The 25,273-nt window shown below is 29.7% G+C and overlaps 3 protein-coding genes, 1 long non-coding RNA gene and 1 other non-coding gene across 13 annotated transcripts; 4 read left to right on the top strand and 1 right to left on the bottom strand.

Moving 5' to 3' along the window:
• The first annotated feature begins 149 nt into the window (after positions 1-149).
• On the top strand, positions 150-13,651 carry LOC138181727 (ATP-binding cassette sub-family G member 4). Of its 5 annotated transcripts, XM_069116836.1 has the most exons (13): positions 150-565; positions 1,476-1,597; positions 5,205-5,552; positions 8,268-8,385; positions 8,876-9,065; positions 9,187-9,332; positions 10,202-10,440; positions 10,512-10,808; positions 10,963-11,123; positions 11,228-11,396; positions 11,476-11,576; positions 11,666-12,007; positions 12,166-13,651. In XM_069116836.1, the coding sequence occupies exons 3-13, from the start codon at positions 5,360-5,362 to the stop codon at positions 12,322-12,324; spliced, it is 2,115 nt and encodes a 704-aa protein (XP_068972937.1). In that variant the 5' UTR covers positions 150-565; positions 1,476-1,597; positions 5,205-5,359; the 3' UTR covers positions 12,325-13,651. The 5 variants fall into 5 exon arrangements, with proteins under 5 accessions (XP_068972937.1, XP_068972935.1, XP_068972938.1 ...); XM_069116834.1 differs by having other exon boundaries at positions 150-1,597; XM_069116837.1 differs by lacking the exons at positions 150-565; positions 1,476-1,597 and adding an exon at positions 4,368-4,763 and having other exon boundaries at positions 10,966-11,123.
• A 981-nt stretch (positions 13,652-14,632) lies between these two features.
• On the top strand, positions 14,633-20,554 carry LOC138181729 (ATP-binding cassette sub-family G member 1). Of its 5 annotated transcripts, none has more exons than XM_069116841.1 (12): positions 14,635-15,321; positions 15,638-15,889; positions 17,240-17,357; positions 17,706-17,895; positions 18,232-18,377; positions 18,459-18,697; positions 18,775-18,977; positions 19,058-19,250; positions 19,518-19,618; positions 19,736-19,891; positions 20,013-20,253; positions 20,331-20,554. In XM_069116841.1, exons 2-12 carry the CDS (start codon positions 15,745-15,747, stop codon positions 20,501-20,503), a joined length of 1,905 nt encoding a protein of 634 aa, XP_068972942.1. In that variant the 5' UTR covers positions 14,635-15,321; positions 15,638-15,744; the 3' UTR covers positions 20,504-20,554. The 5 variants fall into 5 exon arrangements, with proteins under 5 accessions (XP_068972944.1, XP_068972942.1, XP_068972940.1 ...); XM_069116839.1 differs by having other exon boundaries at positions 14,635-15,541; XM_069116838.1 differs by having other exon boundaries at positions 14,635-15,652; positions 15,727-15,889.
• Positions 20,555-20,863: 309 nt separating this feature from the next.
• Positions 20,864-21,480, bottom strand: LOC138181734 (uncharacterized). Its single transcript, XR_011173587.1, has 2 exons — positions 21,409-21,480; positions 20,864-21,370 (listed from the first exon to the last, which is right to left on the bottom strand). It is a non-coding gene; the product is annotated as an uncharacterized LOC138181734 (long non-coding RNA).
• A 662-nt stretch (positions 21,481-22,142) lies between these two features.
• On the top strand, positions 22,143-24,933 carry RpLP2 (ribosomal protein LP2). The gene is made up of 4 exons (XM_069116851.1): positions 22,143-22,276; positions 22,863-23,035; positions 24,591-24,692; positions 24,764-24,933. Exons 2-4 carry the CDS (start codon positions 22,864-22,866, stop codon positions 24,832-24,834), a joined length of 345 nt encoding a protein of 114 aa, XP_068972952.1. The 5' UTR covers positions 22,143-22,276; position 22,863; the 3' UTR covers positions 24,835-24,933.
• Positions 22,724-22,796, top strand: LOC138182168 (small nucleolar RNA Me28S-Am982). Its single transcript, XR_011173739.1, has one exon. It is a non-coding gene; the product is annotated as a small nucleolar RNA Me28S-Am982 (small nucleolar RNA).
• Positions 24,934-25,273: the final 340 nt, after the last annotated feature.

The raw sequence follows: 25,273 nt of genomic DNA, 5'->3' as shown, positions 1-25,273 counted from the left end.
TGTGTATACTTTTTATCCTCAAATAATTACATTATTATGTCCCAAGTTTTCGTGTAAGTATGTATAAGTAATATTCATAATTATTATAATTCATTATAATGTATGTATAAGTAATATTCATAATTATTATAATTCATTATAATGTATGTATAAGTAATATTCATAATTATTATAATTCATTATAATAATTATTATAATTCTTATAAATAATTTACATACCTCTCCCTAATCCATGCAGCGACGATAGATTTTTACCGATTGAATTCGCGTTCAGCAAAAGACATTGTGATAGTTTGGTGATATTAATGACTTCCATATTAAAGGATCGAATGAATGTTATAAATAAAATAGACGGGATGATAAGTACCTACGGTGAATGTAACGGAGATTCAGAAAGGGGAAAAATAAGTATCGAAGTTTGGAATTCCATAATCTTATCGGTGACCAATCCGCTGATCGAATTTTAGGATGGAAATACTAATTGTTGATCAGACGACCACACAAAACGTGCATCAGTAGTCGACTATCTATTGGGATGGTTTATGGAAAGTCGTACTGTCTACTGGTAACGTTAAAATTGTTATATATATATATATCTTTTTTGTGTTTTTCTATTTCTTGTAACCTTAACGATTTGTGTGAAATCTACATACACTGGTAAGTATCGACAAGGATATATTATTTATAGGGATACATACATATATGGAAAATTAGGTATATAGACAAAACCGAAAACAAGTGAATACATACTTTGTTAAACATAACCTCGAGTTTTTACGATTGAGAAATAATACATGTAATGTGTGGTATTGTAACTACTAAGTAAATATTTAATTCTTTCTTTGCCTTATTTGAATTAAAACATTTGATTATGTTTTATTAAGCCTTCTTGGAAGGCTTGGAATAATTTATATGCTTCTGAGCGTTGTTTTATTCAATTCACTCAGGAACAATTAAGCGAAATACAGAATGGAAATTCCCCATTAATAGGATTTGATTAAATTTATTCATCATTTTTCTGCTACGCTTAATTCGTTTTCACAAATCTGATAATGTATACATATGACCTTATGACAATAGCTTTTTAGACACTTTTGTTTATTAAAAATTAGTTTTAGGTAACGTTTATTTTTCGCTTTATGACGATGATGATTTAGTAAAACATTCAAACTCAAATTTTAATATTTCTGTGCGGTTATACGTAAATTTCATGAAATCCTTATTATGTAAAAACCAGTACTAAAAAAATGGTAGAATATATATTACTATAACTATCATTTTTGTCTTTCCTGCTTCCTAATATGATGTACTTGATAATTTTGATAATTTATAAATGTTAATACATTTATCTCATTTTACCGTACATTATTTTTTTCTTGTATTGGTCCTAATTGATTACTTTGCATTACAATTTTATATAAGATTTTGTGCGTATTAAACTTGTTCGATTTAACAACTTATTTTTGCTCTTTTAGAAAATTGAGTTGTTACGTTGATATCAATATAAATCTACCCACAAAGATAAAAAGAATTTAATGCTGGTGAAAAGTGGTAAACAGAATAGACACATCAATTTAGTTATCGATGAAAATAATCGGCGAGTTTCTACTTAATAAAAACTACTATCAACGTTCTTCAGAAATGATCTCGCAAGCTTCTAATAAATGTTTCTGTTTGACTTAATAATTGCATACTAAGTCTTAAAATATAAGTAATTACAAAAGTTGTGTCATTAACGCATTATTCATATTATATATTTTTTTAACACTGATATTATTTTTGAGAAATGTAAGATTGATAGGCACGTATGCATACATATATACATACATATACGAAATGAAAGGATATGCAGTTGTTGAGTGTGTAAATCGCAATGTTTTCGTCATTATCACGTCACTGAATCTCAAGACGTGTTCTTGCTTAAAATTTTAAGACGTTTCGTCAACTTTTTTCTATTCTTCGAGGTTTCAAACTTCTGACGTGATAATATATCATTGACAATAAAACAATGTTTCAAAAATCATAATGTACCAGTATATACCTCTTATTCCTTTCGCATATTCTTTAATATAAGTTGAAAAGTTCTTAATATGTATATGTGTACATATCTCCTTTCAAATATGTACATAAATATACATGTTTATGCTTTAATATATAATTAACATCGAAGCATTATTTTTATACCGCTTATTAGACTTATTAAAGTAAGGAATGTGTTTTTATTCATCATTAAAATAAAGAATTATTCTTGTAATTTTTACAATATATTATTTCACGGAAACAGAATAAATCAATATCAAATGCTTTCGAATGTGATACATAATTATTTACATCCTTATCGTAGCTACTCAACACAAATAAACGCTTGGACATTGATCTTCTGGTTGTGTAAGCAGCCTTTATTCTGGTTAGATTCATAGAACATGGTGCGATAATATTGTCCACAGTATATACGTATAATAGAATATACATTTTCTTAGTACACTACATATATTTTGGCAATGAATTTCAGCACATGCACAATTTTTACTACTGTATAAGTTTGTCTAAGAGGGCAGTAAAAAGCAATCAGTCTTTTAAGACTAATTTAAAAAAGTAGCAACTTACGCGCTTTAAACTTATTTTGATGTAAATTATTTATATCGTAATATTTATTGAAATGATATTTGTTAGGAAAAAATTATTGTATAACATGCTATTAACAGATTCTAGTAACTATTTTTTATATTATTTTTTTTAGAATCTCTTCACTTGTTTTCTTTAAGTGTGTCATCAGTTTCTTTCGAGTATAGTCATACTAGCAACATTTATTACGTGCCGCACATCAAATGTATGGTTATAAGTGTACCAAATGCATCATATTTATGACTTTGAATTTATGTTTATGCATTTATCAACTGTACTGTATCACTTATCGAGTCGCGGAATACGGGATGACTATGTGCACGTACCCAACCAGTTCCTTCTACACACATGCATAGAGAATGATAAAATTTTGTTCGTTGTCAATATAACTTTACAAAATATATATAAAAGAAGATGTAAAAAAGATCGAATGTTTATTATTAAGAATGCTGTTACAAAATTTGTTTCATGCCATCAATAAGATAGACATTGATACTGAAAGCGTAAAATACGTTATTTTAATATATGACGATTCTAGGAAAAATTCTCCATCGTTTAATTAAGTTACTAATGTTAATAACATTAGTAATCTGTTAATTTATTATTAACAACAATGTTAATCACCTACGTATTGTGCACAATTCATCTGTATGCTAGTAAAAGAAAATATTAATCCAGTCAAATGACGTTTGTATACAGGTATTGCCATATGAGCATGTATTCGACAAAGTAATTAATATTATTTTTAATTAAATTCTATAATCAAAAGAGGCATTGTTTCACATTGCTTTGTAAGTAATCTGATATAATTTTGTAAACCTCGTTCCTGACGAGGGTATACGATCAATGAATCTTGTTACTTTCATAACGAACTACATGTTTTTTCCGTTTTTAAATTCAATACATTACATGATAGGATGACGCTGGCGGAACGTGACGTGAAACTTTAGATTCCAAAGCATTGTTTTTTCAATGATTAGCTTCAATCTATTCGTTTTAAAAAAATGCGGGGATAAATGCAGATAATAGATAAGTTCAATATATCATAACACAAAATTCGTAGCTTATCGGAATGATGATCTTTGGTAATTTATAATCGATATCGATTTTCTTTATACATGAATGAATAGGTATTACCAGTTGCATGAAAGAATATTTTAAAACCTTCTCATTTATGTTATTTTGCTAGTATTTATTTTATTTCTACATAATCTTCCCTTTAGGGTTTGGACAAATTTCCAGTTTTACATTAGGGTTATGTTCTCTAATTCTTTAATACTTTCTTTCAACCTTTCACTGATTTCTATTATCTTGATTTATTAGGAGGCAGTATTTAACTCGTTTCTTTACAATCGCTAGAACCTTTAAACATTGTAATAATGTTACTGCTTCACCGTCTTTGTGGATGTGCCTATATATGTTTCTTTTATAAAAATTTGTAACGCGATCAAAATAATTGACGTTTAATATGTCTATCGACTAATTAGAAGAATAGCAGGAAGAAATTGAAGTGTAGAAGTAATTCGAAATAGGTTAAATAGTCGTAGGCGGATAAGTACTAAAGGAATGATTACCGAAGACTACAACTAAAAAGATGTGCACGATCTCGACTTTGATCACATTAACTCTTCGTTCCCCCTATCATAATCCTTTGTTGCGTCCTTAAAAAGACAGAAGTGGTGAGGAAAGGGGAGTGAGTAAGAGAGAAATGGAAGAGAAACAGAGTGAGAAAGAACATTCAGCAAAGCAACGACGGTCAATGGTGATGGCCGCGGTGCAGCTAAATGGTGGAGTCAGCCAGTCCGTCTCGAAACACCGAGGTTTAAACACCGTCAAGAGAACATCGGGTGGATTTTGTCTTGATTCCTCCGTTGATCTATCGTTTTGTTATTATAATTGTGCAATTCGGAAAACGTTTATCATAGTTACGTATACGTGTGATCGTAAAAACTGCGAGTGTGTGTTTTATTCTTAATCGTTCGAACGATATTGCCGTGTGTTACGCAGACGTGGGACACAGAAATTGAGATGCATTTACTTCTGACACAAGGATAAAATCGACGGTCTACGCAGTTATTATTTCTAAGTCATGGTCGTCTCTTTTTGACCGACTTCTCATGCGTCACTACTTGAATAATGTACGAACGCGCGTTATTTGAAATCTGAACCTGAATTGTTTCAATTCTTTGTTTTCTTTAGAATATTTAATCAGTTTTAAATTCAGCAAGTGATGTGTTGTTGTCAAATCGAGTGTAATAGGTAAAATTATGCTATTTGAAGAATTGCTTAAATTAAGTATTTTGTCATTCTAAATTAAAATAAACAATGTCGGTATCATTTGCACGTTTTTATACAAAAGATTTTTGAAGCACATGCTCTACGTATCAAAGAAACAACTATATTTCAATACGGAAATAAATATTTATAAATTACAATAAATCCATAATGAAGTTTCTTCTTAAATGTATCTAATTAAAAAAAATTTGTCATATTTATTTTGTGATAAAGAAAGGATAACATTTGATTTTAAATGTCCTACTAGATAAATGACTTAAGATTGAAAACAAATAATTTTTCAGGCGATGAGAGAATTTGTATGCATATCCAATAACGAAAACATAATACTGCGGAAAGGTCGGTTCATTTGAACGAATATCGACCATAAGAAGAGAAACAGCTACCTAAATTTCATTTCAAAACCAAGATAAGAAATTAAAAAAGATTACAATATAAAATGAAGCTTGAGGGGAATTGTTCACGCGACGATAATACCAATGAAATTTTATTACAACCTAGGAATGGTTCAGGTATTCGTCTACAACTTGTACCAGTACAACCCAAAACGATTACGCATCTACCGAAAAGACCGCCGGTTGAACTAGCATTCGCAGATTTAACATACAGGGTACGAGAAGGCAGCAAAAATAGTAAGTATGCTAACTTTTTCTGTAAATACTATTTGCAGTTAAGTTAAGTAGCGAAGGTCATTGGACTCATGTTCTATACAATAAAAAATGAGTTATAGTTATGAGTTATAGTATTGTACGAGAATCAAAATTCTTTCATACATTAAAAGAACATAAAAACATTATTTCGTTATTTGTTCCCTTTTGGTCAAATTTATACAGTTAAACTGGTTCTTGATGATACTGGTCATGAAGAGAACGTAAATATTATTTGCGTGAAAGTGTCGTTTACACAATTCAGTACTTGTACCTGGAACTTTATAAATATATTATTTTCAAATAGTAGGATTAATTAACTAAACAACAAAATGTTCAATATTTGATTTTATAAAAGCAAAAATAATTAGCTGAGGATTAAACCATTCTTTTTGTTGTCATCGTGTAGATATTTCCTCTGAAAAAAACTTTCTACGTTATGCGATTTGTAAAGCGTAGTTGACTAAATTGAAGGAATTAGTAAGTGAAATTTTATAAGAGACCGGTTACGGTGCAAGGTTTTAATCATGATTTCCGAAGTACATCGTATATAGATATATGTATATTTATTATTCGAAAAGAGATCGTTATTGACATGTTTTTAAATATTTCAATCAGGTCGACACAATTTTTAGTATGAATTATACTTATTCTTAATCGAGTATTTTTAGCAGTCCGGCACTAGCAGAAACAATAGTATAATAAGAAAAACGAATAATGTGGGTGATAATAATTCCAAAAACTAAGTCTTTGTTTCCATTTATCATCAGTTTATACTCCAATCAATTTAGTGTTCCAACTACAGCAGTTGTGTGATAAAACTTCGTTTCATTTGTCGGGTTAGCATTTTCATTTTGTTTCAATTAATATTTCTAGAAATTTTCTTTCCTTTAATTTTATGATTGTATTTTGCAATCGAATGAGCAATGAAATGTGACTAAAAAATGTTTGTTCTTATGTACTTGGTTAAATTATATTCCAGACTCACATCTTATAATTTATTAATTATGTTTTGGTTATAGTTAATACAAACGTATCCGTAAATATGATGTAAACCGGAAGCAATCCTAAGTTAAAAGGCAAGGATTATAATAAATAATATAAATATTTCCAAAAACTTCCCTCTTTTCCCTAATTAATAATTCATGAGCCACCATACATTGCGATGGCTTGCTTGCGTGTCAATGACCAGAGATTTATAATAATACTCCAGCAATTATTTCATCATAATATGTACACAAATCTTATAAATAGGATAATAAAACGTTATATGTTTATGTTTTTACGGATATTTAAAGAGCATGGACATCCTGTCATGTGTCTTAAATAAGCATAAAGGCTGTTTTTGTTTCAAGCCAAAGTTCACTCTCGTAATTGTATTTTTTTCACACTGCTTGTTAGCTATGTAGTTTCGTATGTGACATACATCTGCACACGCATACACCTGCAAGTGGAGCGATTAGGGCAATATGACCGCTTGCAGAAAGTGAATGTATATAGCAATATTTTTGCAACCCACATTTTGCGTAACTAGGAACAGCCTGTTTGAAATTGACTTTCTTTAATATCCAAAAAATTATTGTCGCGATTACTGAAATTGGCGATGGCATTGTACATATTTATTAATTAATATAAATGAATTACCATTTGCAAGAGAAATGTTTATACGTTAATGGAAAATCAAGGTCTCAAATGCGTTTGCCATTTTAATTTTTTATTGGGTTCAGATGCACTGCTTGTATAAAAGTCTAATATTCTGACTTAAGAAACTGCTTGATAAAGGTTAAAAGATGATTTCGTCATACATTGTACTGCTATGTGAAAATATGTGTTATTAGTATTTATTCAAGTAGAAAGCTTGATAATTTATTTAGAGTTGTTATTACTAAAAACGGAATTCGCGTACTTTATTTTGTTTTTTACACATAACATCGTCAAATGTAATATCCAACTTCATAAATACTCTTCACATTTTTCAATACTTTCATACTCCAACTTCATAATACTGTTAGGTATATAAAAAATCCACTATCATACAGTCATCGCGTGGGTAGGAACCTATGATGTATTGTGTGATATAACAACAATGTCATAGTATGTATTAGTTTTGGTTTATCACGTAGCAGATAGATAGTTACTTCATTAATTTTTCCTTCTCGCCTACAAAATGAGGTTGGTTTACAAAAATTAATTCACATTCATCCAGACATACATTATATGTATATATAATATAGTGAGTAATAGTAATATAACGCGTTAGAATATAATAATGATAAATTATACGTAATTGAATATATATCGTAAACTATTTTGAAAACGTGATTATTTTGAAGAGAAATACAATAGCACAAATTGACTACAAGCAGAATGATATTCTTACAATTAGGATAGTCTAACTATGAAGGCTAAAGTCCTCAGCTTACAATGAATGACAAAACAAGTTTTGCGATATAAACTACCGAACGAGAAAAAATAATGAATTATGCAAAGGATGATATCCCACTATTAGTTCCCTTGATAATTATATAGATTAGGAGACACCTCATCGATTTCAGTGATTTTTAGATATGTTAGCAAGGTTAACATTCTGAGCACTTTCACTTTAACACATAGCCGCTGCGCCATTCGGCTTTAATTTTCGACATAGTCATAAAAATATTTTTAATACTTTTACTTCAGTGTGGATTAATTAATCTTCAGATGTAAAGACAATCTTAAAATCCGTCAGTGGAAGACTACGATCTGGAGAACTGACGGCTATTATGGGGCCTTCCGGTGCAGGAAAGTCTACTCTTTTAAACATCCTGACCGGATATAAGTGAGTTATTTTCCTTTCGTTCTTCGAAAATTTTCTTCGTTTATAAATACGATAGAGATACATTTTTTAAATAATATCAAAATCTATCAACAAAGCTGTCAAGATTACAAAAAATTAAAATTCATTTTCGTTGGCATATACTTGAGAGAGGCAATACTAGTTAATATGTACGTAATTCGTAAACTTCAACCGGTTCAGCCATCCATAGGCCAATTAAATCTAATGATCAGGTGGCGAATGAGATTCAACTATTATTTATTATGCCGTCTTGTATCACGACACTTACCTGAATTATAGATACAAAAAGCACCTCGATAGCTTACGAATGATAATAAAGTTTGTAATCGCTCCTATTTAATTTATTCGAATAACTATGAATATTTTTTCGTCATTCGGGTTCTTAGCGTCAGCGATATTATACATATGAGATATTCAAAATCAAAATATCAAATAGATATTCAACATCAAAATATTTTGGATGTTTATTTAGATCAACAGGTACCGAAGGAAGTATCACAATGAATGGCCATGAAAGGAATTTTAGTGCCTTTAGAAAATTATCATGCTACATTATGCAAGATAATCAACTTCATGCGAATTTAACTGTAGCTGAAGCTATGAAGGTCGCTTCGAACCTTAAACTTGGGTCACATGTAAGCCAAGCAGAAAAGGAAGAAGTGGTATGTTCGTTAAATATTTTGTCTATAGATAACAAGAGAATTACTGCTGCTACATTACTGAATGGTGGATTGAGAATGCATGTTGAATTTCCTGATGATATCATTCATTTGTATTTATTAGATTCAAGAAATTCTAGAAACACTTGGTCTATCCGAACATCGTCGAACTATGACTTCGAATTTGAGCGGTGGACAAAAAAAACGGCTTTCTATTGCGCTTGAATTAGTCAATAATCCTCCGATAATGTTCTTCGACGAACCTACTAGGTAAGAAAATCTTATTGTATCTAATATATTGTACAATGTGATTTAAAAGGATAAAGAATCTGGTTTAAGAAGGAGATGTGTTTTGAAATGTTGATCTATTCGGATGCGAATACATATGTGCCATACCAGAAAGAGATATGCTTTTTCTCCTGCAAATAGCTTCACTTTCACCATCATCAATACCAGAGAATCCTCGTTGCTCTTTATATAACGTTTAAATGAAAATATGGTCAGTGTCAGGAAATTACCTTTGCAAATTTTTAGAGATTTTTCTATGAATTTCGTTGTCTTATTTGTAATTTTTATTTTTTCGTTTTCTTAACATTCTAAAATGTATTAAGACTCATTATAATTTACTAACGTTTAATGATTACATGCACAAATGTGACGCATTAAAAAAAAGATAAAAATATATAAGCGAATTTCATTAAATGACAAAATGAAAGGATGAAGTAAGAGAAAGTGCGCAAATAACAAGTTTTTAAAACTTTTTACTTTCTCGCTTTCACTGACATCGTATATACCATTCTTTATACACGCTATACTTGTAACTGTCAGTCTCTTTTATTATTTATATTTGCTGAACAATATTGCTTCTATGAAAACACACTCTGATCTATGAAATCATTTCAACAAATTCTTTAGTATGCAATTAATTAAAACTTAAAAAAACCGACGTTTAACTGGTTCTTGAAGGTCTACCGGAATTCTTTTCCCTGTGATTAAGTCGGAAGAAAAAAGTGATCAATTCAAGATCGTTCATGTATATAAATGTCCTAAAATCCAATGAAAAACTATTCGAATCCTTTTTTTAGAAATATTCGAAATATTGCTTGATAATAAGTAACATATGTTTTATCAATTTACAGTGGTTTGGACTCTTCATCTTGTTTTCAATGCATTTCGCTCTTAAAAACCTTAGCTCGAGGAGGAAGAACAATAATATGTACCATCCATCAGCCCAGCGCTAGGCTATTCGAAATGTTTGACTCTCTATACACATTAGCCGAAGGACAATGTGTATATCAGGGATCTACGTCGCAGTTAGTGCCATTCCTTAGAAATATCGGACTCAACTGCCCAAGTTATCATAATCCAGCCTCTTTCAGTAAGCTATTTGTAATATCAGTGCATTTCTAGATTCTTTAAAGATACTGATTACTGTAATTCAATTCTAAGTTATCGAAGTATCGTGCGGAGAATATGGTGACAACATCAGAAATCTGGTGAACGCTATAAAGAATGGAAAATATGATATTCGAGAAGGATACCCATTCCCTGAAAATAAATCAGAAGGATTGAATAATGTATCTAGTGATTCGTTTTCGAAAGGTGAAGGTCGTGACGAAAATGTTGAAATGAAAGATAAAAATGATGTTAATAATTTGGAAGAAAAGTTTCAAGAGGATAAAATAAAGGAGATAAATAATAAAGGAATTATCCCACCTTACGCAACTAACGATATTACGAAACAAGGTTCATAAGGAGATCCAGTAAATTATTAACCCTTATCACTTTTTTAGAGTAAAATGCTAACTTATGTTTGACAGCATTACTAGCTGTTAAAGTAATAAGGGTTAAATAATATATACCAATTATATCTTTTATATAAATCGTTATTTTTATGTAGTAGATGTAGTGATACCGGTTGATATGGAGAAAAAGGATAATGCTGAAGTAGCCTTACTTGATGAATCGATTGTAATCACTCCAGAGAGATACCCCACATCGGAATGTCAACAGTTCTGGATTGTTTTAAAACGAGCTTTACTTTTTAGTCGAAGAGATTGGGTAAGTTGAACAAAATTCCGTTAATTAATTGATTTATTTAAGATCATTCCTCTGACTCATGAGTTATTAGAGATTTTACAATTCTAATGTTATTTCTTTTTTAGACACTTATGTATCTTCGACTTTTTGCTCACATTTTAGTAGGTTTATTGATTGGCGCACTTTATTATGATATTGGGAATGATGGTGCTAAAGTACTTAGCAACCTTGGGTTTTTATTTTTTAATATGCTGTTTCTTATGTATACGTCTATGACCATTACGATATTGTCTTGTGAGTCATATTGGCTTTATTTGTTATTTTATTTCTTTTGTATTACGATAGTATTTGTAAAAAATTTTATTTCTTACAGTTCCCCTAGAACTACCAGTGCTTTTAAAAGAAAATTTTAATAGGTGGTATTCTCTAAAGGCCTACTATCTAGCAATTACCATATCAGATATACCATTTCAGGTAAGAAAGCAGGATATATGTGACTTGACTCTGAAGCTATGTATTCCTTTTTCACATCTGAAAATTTATATATTATTTCTTTTTTACAGGCAATATTCTGCATTATGTATGTTACGATTGTGTACTTTATGACAAGTCAACCAACAGATATTATGCGATTCAGTATGTTCTTGGGAACATGTTTACTTATTTCTTTCGTTGCACAATCGGTTGGGCTAGTAGTTGGTGCAGCAATGAATGTTCAGAACGGCGTATTCTTGGCACCGGTCATGTCTGTACCGTTTCTTTTGTTCTCCGGCTTTTTCGTTAGCTTTGACGCTATTCCAGTATATCTTAGATGGATTACCTATCTAAGCTACATTAGATATGGTTTTGAAGGGACTGCTCTGGCCACATACTCCTTTGGCAGAGAAAAGCTTAAATGTTTTCAGGTATGATGTGCCTCGTTTGTTTTTATTAAATTCTTTATAAGACTAATTATTATTAGATACTTTGACAAAATACGCATTTATAGAAATCTGACTTTCCTTCAGAACAATGCATATATATGCACATATATACATACATATAAAATTCCATATATTTACAGGTGTACTGCCACTTTAAAAACCCAGAAACAACGTTGGAGGAATTAGATATGCTCGATGCTGATTTCACTCTTGATATCCTTGCCTTGCTTTTGATATTCGTTGTACTTCGAATTGCTGCCTATTTGTTCCTTCGTTGGAAACTAAAGACTGCACGATAGATCACTGTACGATTATTGTCAATTTAACAATGTTATAGCGTACAACACTTTTCTAAATGGACGCTACAGATTAAAATAATGCATTTTTTCATATGATTGTACACTACAAGTCCGTGATTAACAATTTTGTTTCTTTTCGACATCGAAAACTGTTCACATTAACAATTTCCAATCATCGAAGAAACCTTATGTGCCGGGAGAATGAATTACCACATACTGTTTATGCTTATGATTGAGGATATTATAAGATTTAGATGAACATAATTTATTCTTTGTTAGTTTTACGATAATAATTCTGTGGTAACTATTGCGGCCATAATTATCTATATTTTTTGTATCCATTTTGTTATATAACACAACAACTTTAAAAAATGTGCATGAACATATACGGTGACCTCAAATTGATCATTAATGTGTCTATTATCAATTTACAAAACGATAGCTAGGAAAGAGATTAAATTTACTGGATCTGACTATAAATGAACACCCACAAAACTCTGCAGTTCTATATATTGAAAAGAGTAAGAGGCCTTAATTGACGACATTTCGCGAATGATCATATTTTTTATCTGCCTATGGCTGTGAGTTTAAAAATGCAGAAAAATAACACAAAACAAATACGATACGGTGTATCTCTAATTTTAACGCGGAAGCATAAATTGATGTTTTTCTATTCAGGATAATGTCTGAAATAGTAAATACCTTGTCAGGTTTATCTTATCATGTATATGTTAAATTTTGGTAATACGTCCCCAGCATCATTGTATATTTGAAAACTTAAGATTTAGAATAAGTTTACCAAAGTTGTACATTCACAACTCTTCCAATTGATGTAATTCTTGACTTTAGTGTATATCTTTAAAGCGAATTTACTTTTGTAAAAGTATAAATCACGTAAAAGAATACATAGAGTACTTTAAACGCCTTAAAGGAAACAATTTTGTCAACAGTCCTAGTCTAAATTCGTTTTTCAATTTTCAAAGTTTAGGGATTGCGATATCGGTTGTTGATGCAAAACATAAAAATTAAACTAAACGAATTAAAACGTTTGGTTTGTAATATGTTAGTAATGTTCACTAACTTGAAAAATGTACGTTAATGAAAAAATCTGTTTATATCTATTTACACAAATGGGATAAATTATACATGTTTATATGTAAAATGTTTACGTGATCGATTCCGATCGATATACATGTATATATATACAATACATGATATATTTTATAATATCGTCATGCGAATGCACGCACTTGTGCTGAATTGACATAATATTCGTTGTATTTTATAACGTATGTTTATTACAAATAAAAGTATGCCTTTCATAATATCGCTAGTTTAAACATTTATCATATATTATTACAAAATATAGGAAAGTTATATTTCTTGGTTTTCAAAATGGATCTATTGGTGAATCTAAATTTTTTTACACAATTTCACTTTAGCGAATTATAATAAAATAAAGAGTTACAATTTATGAAAAAGGAAATAAAGATAAGATATAAAATGATAAAAAAATAATAAATGAAATGAATATCACTATTAAAAGTGTACCATTATTCATGTGTATGAAATTATGTGTATAACATGGTCATCATATTTGCAATAATTACATCGCGGTAATATTATTATGTTATGCTTAAGACTATTTTCTCAATTATCATCTAATTAATTTCATGAAATAGTGGTAATTTTCCTTCTTTATATATCTATGTATAAGTATCATTTACATAAGATGTTTATTCCGTATCAAACGTAGCAATTTAGTTTTTAAATCCAAGGAGATATTAAAACGTATGGTTGTGTTATCCAAATCTTATACCTATTTTCCATGTAGTATATTAGTGAATTATGAGCTTATGTCTCCCCCGCTTCGTGCTCCTTTTTATTGCTTTTTGAAAAACTCCCTATTTTCTAATGGTTTGGAATGGTATCTATCAGTGTTTTAACGCATTTGCTGGTTACATTACTTTAATAAAAAATTAAATATTAAATTAATTAAAATGGTTTTTTTTTGTATTATATGTATATTAGAATTTAATTTCGATTATAATTTGCGACAGTTACACTTCAAGATTCAGAAGCTTATACTTTTTTAGCGTGGTATTATTTTTGACATGACAAGAAATCACAGTATACATAGTACATATATACAGAATAGATAGCACATATGCAACCTAATTTAGATAATATTGACAATAAATGACTAATAATGGGAAGCTAAATGCGCATTTATTAATATTTCTATTTTACGGTACGCTTCAATCAATATTGCGGTATTTTACGAAATACTATAAAACAATTACAAAACAATCGAGAAGTTATATAAAACGTGTTTTAATGTAAATAAAGAAAAATAACAAGATTATGGGAAGAATACATGCTACAAAGGATGTTATTCGTTTTTATTGAAACAATGCAAAAAGGACAATGTTAAGAAAATATTGCTGCATATTTTGTAGATGAAAGTATACCAATAAGTTTTCTACAGTTGAATATATTTATATATTTGATTAATGGTAAATAGGTGAAAAGACGAAACTTGAAATTTGGTTATTGTTTTTTTATAGCGGCAATACTTTCTCTTTATCTTGGTTCGTTATCACGATGCGTAATACATATACATATGTATATCGTATCCATGGAACATATATAAACATTGCGTATAGTATGATTCACACTGGACTTTGCGCGTATTTTTTAATGGTTTCTTTGTTACAATATATCTTTGTTCTCAATCATGTAAGCTATCATAGAGGAAGTTATTTCTTAATGTATATGAGTTTTAATTACAAGTTACTTCGTTTCAGAATGTACAAATGTTGTAATGTACAATATCGTTATAGTACCACCCGATACATTCATGTATGTATAATGTTAAGAATAGGGAAGCGGTTAAAGCTATTTCAACTTCAGTCTTTTATAACGATCTGCCGTGTACTGAGCGTTCGACTGTCCCTACGAGTTTTCCCATTCAGTGACTCTTTTAAACAGAAAACCGTATGGCCTTATTAATGTTTTAGATCTTCAATATTTTTAAAATTTGTGTTGCTCTGACTATTACACGTTTATTAACTCGTCTTCGATAAATCTTGCTGCTATTTCTAATTATATGTATTTGACTTAATTAATCGAGTGAAATTTGTCTAAACGGATGCTCATACTTCATCGATTTATCCATAAAAATGTTTCGTAATCATTTATGAAAGGTTCGTAAAAGGTTATTGTTTATCATCGTCAAGCTCGATCACAAATAATTTCATAGAACGTAATCGAGTTTTTTAAATTTTTGAAAATTTTTTTATAAATTCACTAGGGAATTTTTAACGCGGTAAGTTAGTCAAGGTATGAGGAAGGTACTTACATATTTTGAATAATGATCTGAACAAAGTGGATATAAATTAGTGAAACTACTGATCAATCATGTCCACAAAATCGGAATCCAAGGAGAAGCAGGGCAGCGATGGAATGCAAAACACCCCAGTATCACCATCATATTCAAAAATAACAACCCCTATTGACATCGAATTCAATGACTTAACTTATACAGTACCTCGTGGTAGAAAAGGTACGATAATATAAACATTGCTATACTGTTTGAATATGATAGTTGAAGCATTCAAATTTTATCTTATAATTTAAGTATTAAATATTTTCTTATGTTCTAATAGAACAAATATGTTTAAAATAAATATATATTTCGTCTGAAACATATCCGTGAAAAAGTATACTCGATATTCTATATTGCAATTTTAGGTAATAATTGGTAAATTAGGTAAATAATAAATAATTTAATAATAAAGATAATAATAGGTTAAGAACTCAAAAATGTCTACTCGAAACATTGATTCCTTAAAAATTTCTTAAAATTCCTTTACCATTCAATGATAAAGAAAATTATTCTTATAAAATTATCGGGTAAAAAGATTCCACAAAAATCTTTTAGTTTTGTTGTGGTTTTAATCGTTTTGGCGCTGCATTCACTGCGTGGCTTATTTTCTATAGCTCTATTATGTTTATAATCTTTCTACTTACAAATAACAATATCATACTTGAATAAAACATCTTATTCTTGTTTTATTTTATTTAAAGTTATAATTAAGCGCTTTCAAATAAGAAAAGGTATATTCGTTTTGAACACAATCGAAGACCAATTTTTTAAACAGAGCATGCATATTGTATACATAAAACACAACTGGAATGGAATTGTTTAATGCGTAATTCACAATCAGTTACAATTCTAAAAAGCAAAAGATGCAAATTAAGTTAAACACATCAACGCTATCATGCTTAAGCCAATCGATTCGGTAAAGGTACAGTAGATGTTATGTAATACGAAAAGTAAATATATATAAGATAATCATATTTGAATCTAGGATAGCAAAAACAAATTTTATTGCTGTATAATTTTTTAATTATTGGTATTACAGTAAACAAGTTAAGTATGATACGTTAATACTTGTTCGCGATAAATCTTATTAAAATAGGTATTTTGTCATGCAATAATATATTAGGAAGATAAATTATTCACTGATTCGATAATTAAATAAGTAAAATAAAAAGGTCATGGATTAATCTTGATTCATTGGACCTTCGAATAAAAATGTGTAGTTTTATATAATACAAAATTAGATTTTAATATCTTTCATCACTTCGACATGATAAATATGTACCGTATGCAAATAATTAAAGGACTGTGTGGAAAAATACTAAAATTATTCAGAGAACTATATCATGTTATATTTTCTTCGAAATCTTGTTTAATTATGTTACACTACTTATTTATCATCGGATATTATCAGAAAATTACGCATAGAACTTTCATCTACTTTTCATCTCGATAGTGTATCTGCTAACTTTGCATTCTTTTTGTATAATATTGTAAAATAATGAAATGTTCTATTCTCATATGTCTTAGGTACAAAAGTAATATTAAGAGGAATTTGTGGACAATTTAAATCTGGAGAATTAACCGCTATATTAGGCCCATCAGGCGCCGGAAAATCCACCTTATTAAACATTCTCGCAGGATACAAGTAATGTTTCACATAACTAGAATAAAGTACTTACATGTAGTGTAAAATTAATAAATGCATTGAGCAATTGTATTCAAATGAATATATGAAAAATTTATCGTCACGCTGCGTTATCCGTATGCTTTTAATGAAGTTTAAATTAGACTATTCTACTTAAAAGAACAATCAGCATGTCAAAGGTCATTGACCGCACGGTTTACGTCGTAGACTTTACAATACATAAGTGAATACATTGTCTAAGTCAAGATCGATAGATTAGCTGCTCACTATTATAGATACACGACTAACAATTTTATTTTCATCATTTTTTACTTTTTTCGATTTCAAAATCAAAGCTAACGTTTTCAGATCGGCTGATAGCGTTACGGGACACATAAGTATCAATGGACAAACTCGAGACGAGAATTATTTTAAAAAAATGTCGTGTTACATAATGCAAGAAGATCTTCTTCAACCATGGCTTACAGTGCAAGAGGCAATGCAATTTGCTGTAGATTTGAAACTTGACAACATTTCCCAAAAAGCAAAATCGATCGCTGTAAGCATTTTACGCGTTAGCAATACAATTGCATAAGAACAAAAACATATTTCTTTCGTATGGTGTATGTAAAAAATATCAGGAGAAATCTGTTTGGTTAAAAATGCGATTCTTGTACGCAATCTTAAATTATGTTCTCGGAATACTCAGAATACGATGCATTTCATCGCGCACATTTTTTATATTCTCGTCGCGCACTCAATGACAGTCTTGAAACAAGAGATCCAAACATTTCGATGTAATAATACTAGCTTTTTTAAAATTTGTTGAAATCTATGGATTATTAACATAGTATCAATCCACTATATCCACTACTGAACATTTACATAATTTTAGATAGATGAAATTCTAAATATTTTGCGATTAAGTCATGCAAAAGATACAACTACCGAATGCCTATCGGGTGGCGAAAGAAAAAGACTTTCGATCGCTTTGGAACTCGTGAGTAATCCTCCTGTTGTGTTTCTTGACGAACCAACTACGTGAGTACTTTATATCGTTTATTAAGAAAGAAATAATAACATTTCAATGTTTGCTCTACAATCCACCCATTCAATTTCTAGAGGACTAGATGAAATATCAGCTGCACAGTGTACCGACCTTTTAAAATCTTTGGTGCGACTGGGGAGAACGATAATCTGCTCCCTCCATACTCCAAGTGCAAGCATTTTCGCAAAATTCGACCACATTTATGTTATAGCCGCTGGCCAATGTATCTATAGAAGCACTGTACATAATCTAGTACCATTTGTTCGACAAATTGGTATTGAATGCCCGAAACACTACAATCCTGCCGATTTTGGTAAATAATAAGCTAATTAACTTTATTTATTGACTGAACTCATATATCGCTCGAAAACTAAACTGTTATCGTTACAGTGATAGAAATATCTGCGGGCGAATATGGTTCAGAATGGATAAGTCGAATGATAAATGCTGTGGACACAGAATTTCCTATCGTTCCTGTTTCTCGACGAACGAGGTTCGAATTTCAATATAAAGCAAAAATATCGAAAGTGTCCTGGTTCAAACAATTTGTTGTTCTATCGAGAAGAATGTTATTACAGTTACGTAGAAATAAGGTGCAAAATAATTATAAAATTTAATGAATGGAAGATTTTGGAAGAAAAACGTAACGTAACAAATGCTTAATATTTTGCAGAGTTATATGTACTTAAAAATAAGTTTATATATATTCCTGGGCTTCGTCGTTGGTAGTTTATTTTTAAACATTGGAAACGACGGGTCGAAAACCTTATCCAACTTTACTTTCTGCTTTGCTTGTTTGATAATTCTCCTCTATGTACCTATGTCACCGGTATTAATGCACTGTAAGGAAACAATAATTACACGAGGTGAATCGATGATTCTTAATGTGCGTTTATTTAAAAAAGATAGGTTGAACTGCCTAATGGATAATAACATTATTATACAATTAAAAATTAATTAATTAACAAATAATTAACAAGTTGCTAAGAATCCTTTGAATGATAGAATATGAAAGAACCTCCGACCGAATGTTCTACTACATTTTCGATCGATTATCCTCTATTATCTTACCAATTTTCATTGTTGTTTTCTTCAAATTCGATTATACTTTTTAGCTAATTTTAAAATTACAGTTCCTTCGGAAGTTCAATTGATTAAACGAGAATATTTCAATATGTGGTACGATTTGAGTCCCTATTATTGTGCATTTACAGTAGTTAATATACCTGGACAGGTAAGAACATATTGCAGGTAATAGCATATTGGATTTCATCAAAAGTTATAGAATATGGCAACTTTATAAATTATTTAAAAGCGAAACAACGTTCTAATCAACAAATCGACGTTGCAGATATTACTATCGTCAATATATTTATTGATGGTATATGTGATCACAAATCAACCTCTGGAGTTGTCCAGATGTGCAATGTTTTTTAGTATTTGCTTCATGTGCGCGTTTATCGCAGAAAGTATGGCATTAGTTATTGCCAGCACGCTGAACATCGTAGTATGTTTCATATTATCCCTTTATTAGTAATGATAATACTATAACACCGTGAGCTAATTGACGATTACCAACTAATATTTCGAAATCTTGACTATTCTCTCTGACGTTAATTATCTTCTAGAATGGTACATTTGTTGGGCCTGCAATTTCCACTCCACTAGTGTTGGTAGCTATACAAGGAATCGGTGAAACGGAAAGTTTATCTATCTATCGTAAACTCATAATGTATCTAAGTTACATTCGATATGGTATAGAAGGTCTTCTAGTTGCTTTGTACGGTTACAACAGAGAAAAGCTATACTGTCCGCCTGCGGAAATATTCTGCCCCTTCGGAACACCTCGACAAGTTTTACTAACAATGCGTAAGTCTCCTAAAAGTACTTAAAAGACTTCAAAATATATTATTTGCTGTAATACAATGTCTTAATTATTGTTTCAGAGATGGAACATGTGGTTTTTTGGGTTGACATTATCGCTTTGATAATTATCCTTATCTGTCTAAGGGCTCTCTCTTATTATTTGCTTAGACAACGACTTAATCCAAACAAAATGTTTCAAGCACTTCATCTCATTGGAAGGATAATAAAAAATCATTTTAATATCCACAATTAAAACCTAGTCTTATTTTGTAGTATAAATATACGAAATATTATTTTCGAAAAAGTAATCGATCTTTTATGATTTTTTTCCGAATGTGATGAAAAGAAGATCACGTAACTAAATTTAATTTAATGAACTTATATTGTAATTACATATAAGTAAATCCATGGCTACTAGTGATTTAAATTCTTTTTTTTTATGATATTAAAAAGGACAAGGGCGGGAGAGGAGTCAAAACAAAAAAGGGACAGAAATATTTATATTCTATACAGCTATGATTAACAAGGAGACGGCAAGAACTGTGAAATCTCGAATGAGTTGGCTGTATGTTCATTCAATATTTTAGGTTCATAGTAAACAGTCCCAAAAGAATTCGAATGCATGGTTTTTTATTTTTTAAAAATTAATGAAAAATTATGTTCTTGGTACAGCAGTTTCTTATGTTTTAAATATTTTAATTACAATTTTCATCTGCAAAATTGTAAGAATATGCAAGCGTATTATAATAAATAAAAATAATCAAAAATTTATCAATTTGTAAAAATTTAATATTTACGAAAATATAATATTAATATTAAAAGAATGTATAAAGATATAAAAATATATTTATTAATTTTTCTAAAATAAATGTAATAAACAATTAACTTCTCATTCTGAGGTAACTTAGTGTAATTATTGTGCGATTTTGTTATTCTAATAAGTGTTTTTATCGGATAGAAAAGTATGAACTTTTCCATAGAATCGTACAATGAAATAGATTTTGTAGAGTGGACACATAGGCGATTATATCTCGTTTGTGGTGGAACTATGTAAATAAATTCTTGTATATGCTAGCGTAAAACATCTTCCAGCATGTGACCGCTTGGTGTAGCACTTGTACTGTGGAGAAACTATAATAATTGGTGTAAGCCATATACCAAAGCCAAAGAGGAGATTTCCTCTTTGCCGAAGCTTAGTAAAAATCATTCGAAAATTGAATCGTAACTAACTTGTGAAAAACCAACATGGAAGAACATGGAAGTTCTTGTTCTGCGCACCCTTGACACGCAATGAATATCTTAAACAGAGATAGGAACACTCCTTTCATTTCGTAAAATCGTGTACTTTATTAACCTTCCCTGATGATTTTTCACGATTATAACACGACTCAATTTTCATACGGTTTTCCCTAGCAAGTGTCGAGACCTATTTATATGATCGTGGGCGTGAGCACTTTCATTTTTTCTCTGGTAAAGCAAAGGAAAAAATAAACTCAAGCTCAAATCATCAAACGCCATCTCTTGGAGATATTGTTAACCAAGGGAAAAAATAAACTAGAACTTGAACTTGAAATCACCAAATATGTATATCAAATAAAATAATTAGAATTAATTTTAAATTAGTGTTTCAATTAATAACATTAACTTGACTTACTCTTGTAACTAAACGTAATAATAAAAGTTATAAAAGAACAAAAACGAAGTATGTAATATTTAATTCCTGCCAAGCGACAATAAATGGTAATTATACTTTTATTTAATAATAATATTTTTGTCCTGAGAGTGTTATATATATGTATATATCATTTTTTTTTATTATGTAAATTCATATTATTGTAGAAATAAAAATTATATAAGTTGGAAATTTAATATTGTATTTGTCTACGATAGATGGCGCTTCAGTAGATATAAATGTTTCCTTCCTTTAAAGTTTGGTGTTCTATGTTCTTTACCTTCTATCAACGCTTCGAAGTGAATATACTTTTCTTCTTGAGCGTGTACACGTTTCGTGTCGCAAGGCTTAAAGGTAAATATATGTATTTAAACGTAATTTATAATAAATAATATTGTTCATTTTAAGTGTGCCACATATTCATATATTAAATAATTAAATTTATTTATAATATAATATATTACATTACAAGATGATTTGCGATACAATAAAGATTTCATTATTCACGTGTATTTGTTATTCATAATTTTTCTAATATAGTTAATTATATTATTATATTTCTCAAGTTTTATTATTTCAATATTATGTAATTGTACAAATTATTATACAAATAATTAATTATACAAATATCTTATACACTCTGTGTATAGTTAATAGTATCTGAAACGTAAAAATAGATCTCAATATAAGGAGACGTAAAAAATTATATTTAGATTCCTATATATCTAATTCTAATTATTTTTCTTGATAAACGAATGTTATTTGTTTCCAAATTCACTTATGTATAATACTAATATGTACTGTATATGATGATATAAATAATCACCATCTTTCGACTGAGAACTGTGATGGCAATTTCTTGCTGAAAGAAACTGATCAATATAAATAATGACGAGATATTAGATTCAAAAGAGCATTCAAAATGTGTTTCTTATTTCAGAATGCGTTACGTGGCCGCTTATCTTTTAGCTACCCTGGGAGGGAAAGCATCTCCTAGTCAAAATGATATTGAAAAAATTTTATCATCCGTTGGAATTGAAGCTGATACAGAAAAGCTTAAGAAAGTCATCTCAGAACTGAATGGAAAATCAGTAGATGAACTTATTGCACAAGGTACAACTTCTTTAAATTTAAATATTAACACATACATATGTATAGATAAACTATGAAATAATTCAATGTTTAAAATATCTTTTTTACTGATATCTATAAAAGAAACGATTATTATGTGAGTCTGTCAGAAGTTAAATTAATCAGCTTTATTTTATATGAATTTCTCAATTTCATCAAGTTTCAGTTTTGTCAGATACACATTCAATATTTTAACCCTTTGCGCTTAATGACTTTTTTAGTCTGGTGAAGTAGCAACTCGAGATGATTTGCGCATATGTGATGAGTGTCTTACAGGTAACATAAAATGATTATATACACAAATTAACTTACAGGAACATTATATTCTAATAATTTATTTTAAAAAATTTCCGTTTTTAAAAATATAATTTTGTGATATTAATTTCTGTATTTTTTTTTGTATGATAATTTATAAAGCATTCACCAAAATGCATCCTTGCTTTGGCCAAAATTCTTCTTTGGTGACATTATGTCATATTTGCCAAATTGAATGTTATAACAATGTTCTCCCTCTTATATCTTTTTTGCAGCATAACCGTTTGTTTCAGTTATTATTTGATTTATCAGTAAGAAATATCTTTAAAAAATTCAACGGTTCAACATTTGAGGATACCTGTGGCCTTCCAGGTTTTTCATCGGCTATGAATTTTAATTTCGGCGGTATTTCGCTAGATTCTTCAAAAGGTGTCCATTCTGAATTATTAGGATCTTGTGGGGCATCACTGTCACTTTCAGATTCACTATCTACTATTCTAATCTTTCGATTTCTTACACTTAATACTATGTCACTATTTCCATCACTGCTTTCATTTTCTTTATCAATAGTTCCTTCATGGATACGATCGATCTTGTCTCTCAACAATTCAAAATCAAATTCATCTTCATTTGAACAAATTTCATTTCTAAAATCCGTTCTTTAGGGCTTCTAAGCCACCAGTCATGATCATCGAATCCGAACTAATGTAGAAGACATCAGAACCATGGTTTTGGAGGAGTTTGAGATTAAATATCTTATCCCCATTTCAAAGTGTGACACTTCACACTTCCTAACAAAGAATATAAAGAGCTAAGGAACCTATTTACGAAAAATACTGTGCTATCATTAATTGGCGATGACGAAATCTAACATAAACAGAGACTTGCTTCTCACTCGCCATTCGAGTTGCCGTATGAAACGCTGTAGCGATTGAGTCGCCTCTTGAGCGCAAAGGGTTAAGAAACGAAGGGCTTATTTTCACGAACCTATTTATTACAAAGAAATGGCATAAATAATTGCAAATTTCAAGATATATTTTTAAAAATAATGTTTATGATCGCAATTTTTCTCTATTTTCCAATTTATAGAGTTGATCAGTAAGGCCTTAAAATTACTTGTCTATATCTATTTTTATCTTAACATGGTTTGTTTTGTTTTGGAACTAATGTTTTGTCAAATTAATTAGAAACTGTTTTGTTTCATTGATATCAATGTACTAATATTATTCGACATTCTACTAACATAAGTCATTTTAACAAAAAAGATGTTTGATTTTTTCAGGGATGGAAAAATTATTATCCATGCCAGTTGGTGGTGCTGTAGCTGTTAGTGCAGATGCTGCACCTGCAGGAGGTGCAGCAGCCCCAGCTGAAGAAAAGAAAGGTAAATGTTATATGAATATATAATACAATTAGAAATTATATAAAAATTATTCACATAATTTCTGTTTACAGAAGAGAAAAAACCAGCGAAAGAGGAATCTGAATCGGAAGACGACGACATGGGTTTCGGTCTTTTTGATTAAAATGACCATCAATAATATCTGTATAATATTTGTGCAACATATGTATTATACAGTTTTGACAACAGCTCTGAAAATGAAATAAATTTTATTTTTAATTTATTAATACTTAATTTTATTAAATTGATACTTAACATACTTTAATTCAATTAAATCTTAATCATCCTTTTGTGTGTATATATTGTCGAATAGTTATAAATACCTATAGACCTCAAATTTTATGAATTAATATTGCAACATACTTAACGTACTTTAATTCAATTAATTCTTAATCATCTATTTGTGTGTATATATTGTCGAATAGTTATAAATACTTATAGACCTTAAATTTTCTGAATTAATATTGCAACATACTTAACGTACTTTAATTCAATTAATTCTTAATCATCTATTTGTGTGTATATATTGTCGAATAGTTATAAATACCTATAGATCTCAAATT

Source organism: Bombus flavifrons, chromosome 7 (assembly GCF_040668555.2).
Source record: "Bombus flavifrons isolate JBK064 chromosome 7, iyBomFlav1_principal, whole genome shotgun sequence".
In the NCBI taxonomy this organism is placed as follows: domain Eukaryota; kingdom Metazoa; phylum Arthropoda; class Insecta; order Hymenoptera; family Apidae; genus Bombus; species Bombus flavifrons.
The sequence above is the reverse complement of the archived record's forward strand: the minus strand, read 5'-3'. Positions and strand labels throughout refer to the sequence as shown.

Bases quoted from the DNA above. Each gene is read 5' to 3' on its own strand.
- LOC138181727 (XM_069116836.1), top strand. From the start codon at position 5,360: ATGAAGCTTGAGGGGAATTGTTCACGCGACGATAATACCAATGAAATT. The intron at 5,553-8,267 runs GTAAGTATGCTA...ATTAATCTTCAG, and splicing joins ACGAGAAGGCAGCAAAAATA to ATGTAAAGACAATCTTAAAA. The intron at 8,386-8,875 runs GTGAGTTATTTT...ATGTTTATTTAG, and splicing joins AACATCCTGACCGGATATAA to ATCAACAGGTACCGAAGGAA.
- LOC138181729 (XM_069116841.1), top strand. From the start codon at position 15,745: ATGTCCACAAAATCGGAATCCAAGGAGAAGCAGGGCAGCGATGGAATG. The intron at 19,619-19,735 runs GTAAGAACATAT...TCGACGTTGCAG, and splicing joins TAGTTAATATACCTGGACAG to ATATTACTATCGTCAATATA. The intron at 19,892-20,012 runs GTATGTTTCATA...ATTATCTTCTAG, and splicing joins CCAGCACGCTGAACATCGTA to AATGGTACATTTGTTGGGCC.
- RpLP2 (XM_069116851.1), top strand. From the start codon at position 22,864: ATGCGTTACGTGGCCGCTTATCTTTTAGCTACCCTGGGAGGGAAAGCA. The intron at 23,036-24,590 runs GTACAACTTCTT...TGATTTTTTCAG, and splicing joins AGATGAACTTATTGCACAAG to GGATGGAAAAATTATTATCC. The intron at 24,693-24,763 runs GTAAATGTTATA...TTCTGTTTACAG, and splicing joins CCCAGCTGAAGAAAAGAAAG to AAGAGAAAAAACCAGCGAAA.